Raw genomic sequence first — 8,074 nt, forward strand, 5'->3', positions numbered from 1 at the left:
GCCAGAAATACATATAAATATGAAAAGAGCTCCATATTTTACATTTTCCCTTTTTCTAGCATATCATAACATAGGTAGAATTGGTTTGCTGAATTGGTCAAGTTGGTGGAGACATCTTGGATTGGACTGTAGAGGTTGGGCTTCAGCGTGGACAGGCCAGAAACTGAAGGCATTGGTAGAGTGGCCTATTGAAGCTAGGTCACCAACAAGGTATCTTGGGTTCTAAAACACACAGCCCCCAGTGTTCTGTAGAAAAAGTAAGCAGCACCACAGCCTTTTCTGTATACTTGCCAACATTACCAATTTTGTTTACTACAAAGCCTTGTAATGTTTCATGTGCCTTTGTATTGTTTACACAGTTGTTTCACATTGTGATTTTGCTTTGCAACCAGATAGTATGAGAAATGGTTAACTCCCCCACACACCCAACACTGTAGGAACCTTCCTGGTAAAAGGCAGAGAATAACCTAGTCCAGCCTATCTTCAGAGAGGAAGTCAGTGCAGTAGGGTTCAGTTTAATGTTCAATGCAAACATTTGATTCCATTATTCTACACTGAAGTCAATGGAAAAACAAATGGAAATCAAAGGCATAATGCAAAATAAATAAAAATAATATACCTGATAAATTTAAAGTTACTTAATAATAGCTTTTTATATGAAAAAAGAGGAAAACATATTTATTCTTCTAAAGTTGTACTTTAGTATTTTAAACTCATTATGATAAAAAGTTTTCGGATGGTTGTTACTTCTTTCAGGAACAATACATTCATTTAACAATAATAGGAAGGCTAAGGCCGGGTTAACATTGCGTTTTTGTCAAATGTGGATATATGCTATGCTTTTATATCCTGCTCAATGAAACCTGTACATTTTGTTGTGTTTTTTTTTTAATACTTTGTAAAAGTTAACATTTACCTTGGCACAAAAAAGCAGTATGAACCCGGCCTCTTATCCTTATGCTGCTATTATAAAACTGGCTAAATCACAAGATAGTATAGGCAGAAGCCACAAGGCCTAAACCAGTAGATGGGCTGATTGAGTGCATACAGTATCCATATTGGCAGAGTGGGCATCTTTAAAAAAGTGGAGACCTAGGGCTCCATTTGTTCATGGTTGGCTTCTCCAGAGGTTCCAGCATTTTCCGCCACCTCCCTTATCACAACCTCTTGGTTGGCTCTGAATGTAACTGGGACAAATCCATCTCCGTCTTCAGTGAGGACGATCCACTTTGTCCCTAGAGACAATGATATATTTTATAGAGATATTGAAAAATATATCAGTATTATCTGTACATTCAGTATTTTAAAGGGAACAGCGCTGCACTATACAAATAAATATTACTGTATTATTATTATTATTATCAACAGCATGGGGCGCTGAGGGTGAGGGTAATTTTCTTACCTTGATCCTCAGCGTTGTTTTTGGGAACTTTGTAATTTTATTAGATATGTAAATGAGGTGGGTTGGTGCACTGGCGACGGGGCTACTGGTAGTCCCGCCCCCAGTGCACCAACCCACCTCATTTACATATCTAATCAAATTAAAAGAATGAATATTCATCCAGCCGTCTGCAATAACGAATGCCGGAGTAACTTCACTGTAGAATGCCGCCCTAATATTTATTAGGAGGGCCGGCCATGGCAGATCAGTGCACTGAGGGTGGTAGTCCTGCTCCCAGTGCACCAAACCACCTCAATTACATATCTAATAAACCAGGAACAGGGTGAGAACCTTTATCCTAAGTACCCTATAGGGACAAATCAGCAGGTTAGATGCTTTTAACCTGATGATAGTTTCCCTTTAAAGATCTCTGCTTGCTGTCATTGCAGTGAATAGAAATTGGTCCCGGGCATGTAATGGATGCATAGGTGCATAGCTTGTTACAGTTCACATTTTAGAGTTGTGTCCTGTGTGAGGCATGCATCTGTGTGCCCATCATGTGAACAAGAAGCAAAGCATGGAGGTGTCGTACTGAATAACAGCAAACAGAGATCTCGATTTGAAGCAGATCTTTTGAATATATGACGACTACTGAACTATACATCCCATTTACAAATTTGGTGCATCTGTGGAACCATACAGATTATTGAGATAATACGGTACTGGTACATTTGAATACAGGCCAATATCATTAGTATTATCAGCAATTTGATAGTGTTGAGCGAACCTCTCAAAACATTTAGGTTTGGCAATGTTATGCAAACCTGAACACTCACTGTTTGATTATTCACGGTTGCAGAAGTTGGATGCCGCCCTAGTCCTGGGAAAAATGGATACAGCCTATGGCTAAATCCATGTTTTCTTGGTAGCCCTTGGGCGGCATCCAACTTCTGCAGTCGCGAATAATCAAACGCTGAGTTCTGGTTCAGATAACATTACCAAAGCCGAAGATTTCGACAGGTTCGCTCATCAATAGTTATGGACACATTTGATAAATAGGCAAACATTAATCCAAATCTAAGTAATCCGAAACATTACCAAATTTCATTTCAATGGTATTAAAATGGAAGATCTCCTGCAATGTTCTTAAATGAAGTTTTCCGTGACACAGGAGAACAGCTCTCGCCTCATTTGCTCCATCATTGGATGAGTTCTTGGAATAAATAACAGAAAGGAATAAAATTAACAACAGTTTGAAACCATTATTATATACAGTACATAGCTCCATGCTGTTTCTTTAACCCCTATTTACTTCTATGGGAGTTAGGGAAACAGTGTAGAACAGCCCACTGCCTGTTTTCAGAATTCTAGTCGTCTCTGACCACCTCAGTATCTTTTTTAGTAATAGTTTGGAAAGTCTTAAGACTTTCACTTTTTCAGATTTTATGTTGCGGCGTTGTGCTAAGATCTGTACTCAATACCCTATAATACTTCTTAAAGTCTTCCTAGAGTTTTCTTAAGGAAAACTTGACCTGTGCTCTGGACCTCAGACTGGGCTGAAGGCTCACCCTCCAACAAGACAAGCATAGAGCTAAGACAACACAGGAGCAGCTTAGGGACAACTCTGTGAATGTCCTTGAGTGGCCCAGCCAGTGCCCTGACCTGAACCCAATATAACATACTTATTGTATCTGGAGAGACCTGGAAATAATGTCCACTGACAGTCCCCATCCATCCTGACAGAGCCTGAGAGGATCTACAGAGAGGAATGGTGGAAAATCCCCAAATCCAGGTGTATAAACCATGAGAAATCATAGCCAAGAAAACTGAAGGCTGAAACCAGTGCCACAAAGGCCTCAACTAAGTGCCAAGTAAAGGCTCTGAATATACTCAAATCCCGTAAGCTCTGAAGACTTACGTCAATTACAGACTCAATAAATTAGAAAAGATTTTTATCATTCTGCTTTCACTTTGTCACAATGGTTATGGGGCATTATGATGGGGGGCACTGGATTTCTTGTCATTTTAGCACAAGGCTGCAACATAAAAAAAGGGTCTGGTGACTTTCTGAAAGCCTTGTATTCCACCAGAAGAGATGGCCCTCATAATATCCCATAAGAAGGTTTCTTTCCAAAGATGAACAAATCGTTTCATCATGCTTAACATGAAAACTGGCTATGTTGCCCATATCAACCAGTCAACCAGAGCTGTGAAAAGTTGCTATAAGCAACAAGAACAGTTTTTCAGTTGTTTTTGCTAAATGTTCCGTATTTTATGTTATTCTTGGTTTGCAGTCTTAATATGGTTGTGCTCTTCAGCAATGCCCTTCCAGCATTCTGTATGTGGCATGACCAGTAACCACCATGTGTGCCAATTGTCCTGCCAGCACCCTGTGTGCCATGTTCTCTCTGACAACACACTGTGCATAATGTACCTTGTCACCACCCTGCACATGGTATTGTACTCTGTCAGCACCCTGTGCAAAGTAATGTACATGGAGTGCCCAGTAATCAACCTGTATATGTTGTGCCCAGTTATCACCATGTACATGGTGTACCTAGTGATCATCCTGTGCATGGTGGGCCCAGTTATCACCCTGTATATGGTTTACCCAGTGGTCATCCTGTGCACGGTGGGCCCAGGTATCACCCTGTACATGGTGTACCCAGTGGTCATCCTGTGCATGATGGGCCCAGTCATCACCCTATGTGGCATACCACCAGGGCACCCAAAGAGTCAATTTACATTTTTTACTTTATGTTTAAACCATTCTGTATCTGTGTTAATTTCCTCCTGTAATAATACTGTACTAAATATCATCAGTCACACAATTTTACATTAGTCCCCATCATTACAGAAAGTATGGGTGAGGCATAAACTGAAAAAACAACAACTTTAATTGAAATTGAAAATAGATGCAATTAGGTCCTGTGTTCATTTCTGTTTTCTTGAAGACTTCAGAAAAGAAGGCTTTAGGGGTAGTGATTTGAAACACCCGTAAAATGAGTCACCAGTGCAACCAGGCAGAAGGGAAAGCAAATTGTATGCTGGGCTGTATAGCTAGAGGTATAACCAGTATGAAGAGGGAGATTGTGATCCCGCTGTATAGAGCTCTAGTGAGAACACATCTGGAATACTGTGCCCAGTTTTATGTTGAACAATTCCAAATTGCTTCATTTCATCGGTGGACAGTGTTACCTAGGCGGGGCTTCATGGCCCTCTTGGGAGAAGGGGCCCAATTGCAATGAAGCCCCGCCTAGGTGACACTGTTCACTGATGAAAAAAGGTGATTTTAGAGCAGTGAGAAGATAAAGAGAAGTTTCATAAAGGTATATATTGAATGTGCAGCACCTAAGCTTGTGGATGGGGTGGAGGACCATACATAGGGTAAGGGGGGAGTGACAGTATCACTTTAAGCATAAAACGGAAAGAACTAATTATAAAGGGCAAAATTTGGGGGGGAAAGAAGGGAAAGAGGGGACATGCTAAAAATCTTTAATTGAGTAAGACTAAGGAATTAAGTATTTTTAATAATAACCTAAACACGACAATGAGGGGGCACGATGTGAGTTTAGCTGAGGGAAGATCGGAACATTGGGAGAAATAAATAAAAAGAATCGTGTCAGGGAAGCTCTGAAGTTGTTTGTACACATTATGATGAAGTGCAGCCTCTGCGAATCTAAAGCTGTTCAAAGAATCTGACAATAATGATAAGAAATACCTGCTGACTTATGGATATATAAGGTGGATCATCACAAGATGGGTATGGCAATCCTCTTGAGTTCATTTTCGAAGAATCTTGTAATCCTAAAGGTTGACCTTGAAAAGTTATTGCTTCTTCGCCATCATTCTGGTTCATTGTCGACAAATGATTCTCCTTTGTTTCTTGAGGGTCATTGTTAGACCTCACAGAAAATGTTCTGTGCAGTGTCCTGGCCATGCCCTTTACTGGCCTCCGTACTGCTGGCTCAACATTAAGATTCTCTACAGTCACAGGGCATTCTGCTAGGAGCTTATTGTCATCACACTCATCCAGACTTGATGTTGGACTCTCTCCTCCACTTGCCCTTCGAACAAGATCTATAATTTTCCGTCTCATACGTGGAGATTTATTTCCCATATGGTTTGGCACCCAAAACTCTTTACCAACATTGAGGTCATCTCCATAAGGTTTGCAACCATCAACTGGCAAACCCGGTTCATCAGCTATTGAATTCTTGCCACAGTTTGTCCTTGATGCTATATATTCCACAGGCATTATTTTTCTAGTCCCTAACTGCAGAGTATATTTTTCAGAGGCCAATATATGTATAAACCCTAAATCACTGGGTTTTGGTCTCCCAGCCATTATAAGTAGCAATGTATCGGTAAGAAAAGATAGTCCTTTGGCTTTTTCATTCTCTTCGAGACGGATTTGCTGGATGTTAGGCATACATGATGGAGCAATGGGATAAATCAACACCACATTGCAAGTGTTAGACGCCACCGCAGCTCTTTCACAGCGAGAATCGAGAGCTATGATGTCTGGGGAGGAGATGCCTGGTACTGCCACTCTTCTTGTGGTTGTGGAGTTCTTCTCAAAGGTTATTAGTAAAAGATTGGACAATTCTGGCTTGTTTTCACCTGTAATGCTCCTCTGCTTTAGGTGCATGAGCGGACTTGGATCTGACCTTCGATGTCTGGCAAGGATCTGGGACATTTCTGATGACATTAATGAAGAGACTTTCAACATGTCAATTGGCTCTGATTTACCTGAATCTAAAGAGATCCTTCTGCTACTCCTGGATAATTCATCATCTAACATCATTATAGAAGACTGTAAAGCAGTTCCTTCAGAATCCCTGTTATAGTTATGTGAGGTGTTCGTTGAAATCTCTGACGTTACAACTACTTGGTAATCCATTGTAGGTTGAATTGCCACCACTGGCGAATCAATATTAAATATAGGGCAAAAGGAACAAGGGCTTAAGGTCTTTTGGTCATCATTCCATATGTAAGAGTAAAGAGAGTCATCCATGGCTACCACCATGCGACTACCATCCTTTGTCCAACAAGCACATCGAATTACACTACTGCATGTAATATCTGCCTTAACATTACTGTTGTCATTACAGACTGTATACAAAACAGAGACATCCCTTTTAGTTAAAACAGCCAAAATATCTTTTTTTGGGTGCCATATGCATCCTTGTGGAAGAACGGGAAAGGGGTCTCCATACTCACAAGTCTGAGAGACAACGAGTCTGTTCTTTTCTAATGGGTTGTAGTACAGCTGCCATATAGTGACATGTTTCTTATGTTGGACAGCTAACAATGCTGGAGCATCAGTTGCAGGTCCCCAAAATAGGCCATGAACATGTTCAAATTGTCCAATGACCACCGAGTTGCCAAACTCTGCATCATCCTTTTGGAGGTGCACAGCGGTCAGGATGACCTGTTTGCCGTCTGTCCAGGCCAAACCATGTATTGTGTGAAGGGCATGATGAAGAGCATTTAATCCACATCTCAGGAGCTTTGCTCGTCCCAAGTCCATGTCTTGTTCTTAAAGTGTTAAAGTGTTAAAGTGAGAAGCAAGAAAACTTTAAGGTTTCATAAGATGAAGCAACTTGAAGTCAGTATTCCTGGGAGCAACATGCTCTGGGTAGTCTTATATGTCCCATGTCGTCTTGTAGTAGCCAGCGCGAGTTCTGTAAAGTAAACCTCTGTTCTTTTGTGTTTACGTTTATCCCTCGAAGACTTAAACCCCCAAAGATTGAGGGAAGGTTTAGCTAATTACGTTTTACTTAGGAAGCAAAGCTGTCTGCTAGCTGTAAGTACTGACATTCTCACTCTAAATATAACTTTTTAATACATTAACCCTTTCGAGAAAGAAGATTTCTTATGTAGGGGGATTATGACATAACCTCCCAGCAGACGTCAGGGGTAATATGAGTTTGCATGGAGATCCCTTTAGTTCTTCATTGAATTAACAACAGAGGTCAAGTATTAATCCTCTGATTCAAGATAAAGCTCAGTTTCAGTAGAGGTTACAGAGTTCTTCCAGCTGCAGAGTTTTGCTTCCTTGTGATAATCTCATGGCAAAAATATTCATTAAAAAAAAGCTAATTTCAGGCCCATGTAAAAAAAAAAATTTACTAAACACATATAGTGGCTCACATATCTCGATAGTTGCAGTTTTCAATTAAAAGAGAAGTCTGGCGATAAATTTTATTAAAGTATTGTATTGCCCCCCAAAAGTTAAACAAATCACCAATATACACTTATTATAGGACATGCACATAAAGTGCTTTTTTCCCTACACTTACTACTGCATCAAGGCCTCACTTCCTGGATAACATGGTGATGTCACTTCCTGGATAACATGGTGATGTCTCGCCTCCCAGAGCTGTGCAGGCTGTGGCTGATGGAGAGGATGATGGCAGGGGGACACTGAGGGACACAGGGCACTGGAGGGACACTGAGCATCCCCGTAAGCATTTCCCGTAATAAGTGTATATTGGTGATTTGTATAACTTTTGGGAAGCAATACAATACTTTAATAAAATTCTTTGCCAGACTTCTCCTTTAAGGCACAAAAGCTTGGTGGTTACATTGACACTAGTTGGTGCTATTGCTTGAACGTTTAAGGTATTAACCCCCCCCTCCATTTCCCACAAGAGCCAATAGGGTGTTTGACCAAACAGACACATGCCT

At 40.7% G+C, this 8,074-nt stretch overlaps 1 protein-coding gene across 1 annotated transcript; it reads right to left on the bottom strand.

Moving 5' to 3' along the window:
• Positions 1-702: 702 nt before the first annotated feature.
• On the bottom strand, positions 703-6,914 carry LOC138795262 (WD repeat and coiled-coil-containing protein-like). Its single transcript, XM_069974255.1, has 3 exons — positions 5,103-6,914; positions 2,480-2,594; positions 703-1,235 (listed from the first exon to the last, which is right to left on the bottom strand). The coding sequence occupies exons 1-3, from the start codon at positions 6,912-6,914 to the stop codon at positions 1,093-1,095; spliced, it is 2,070 nt and encodes a 689-aa protein (XP_069830356.1). The 3' UTR covers positions 703-1,092.
• Between the last annotated feature and the right edge of the window lie 1,160 nt (positions 6,915-8,074).

The sequence above is a fragment of the Dendropsophus ebraccatus genome, chromosome 6 (genome assembly GCF_027789765.1).
Source record: "Dendropsophus ebraccatus isolate aDenEbr1 chromosome 6, aDenEbr1.pat, whole genome shotgun sequence".
Lineage (NCBI taxonomy): Eukaryota > Metazoa > Chordata > Amphibia > Anura > Hylidae > Dendropsophus > Dendropsophus ebraccatus.

Excerpts from the sequence above, each read along its gene's own strand:
- LOC138795262 (XM_069974255.1), bottom strand. The coding sequence starts at position 6,914 with ATGGACTTGGGACGAGCAAAGCTCCTGAGATGTGGATTAAATGCTCTT. Across the intron at positions 2,595-5,102 it reads ATATATCCATAAGTCAGCAG|AACTCATCCAATGATGGAGC; the intron begins GTATTTCTTATC and ends ATTTATTCCAAG. Across the intron at positions 1,236-2,479 it reads TACCATTGAAATGAAATTTG|GGACAAAGTGGATCGTCCTC; the intron begins GTAATGTTTCGG and ends CATTGTCTCTAG.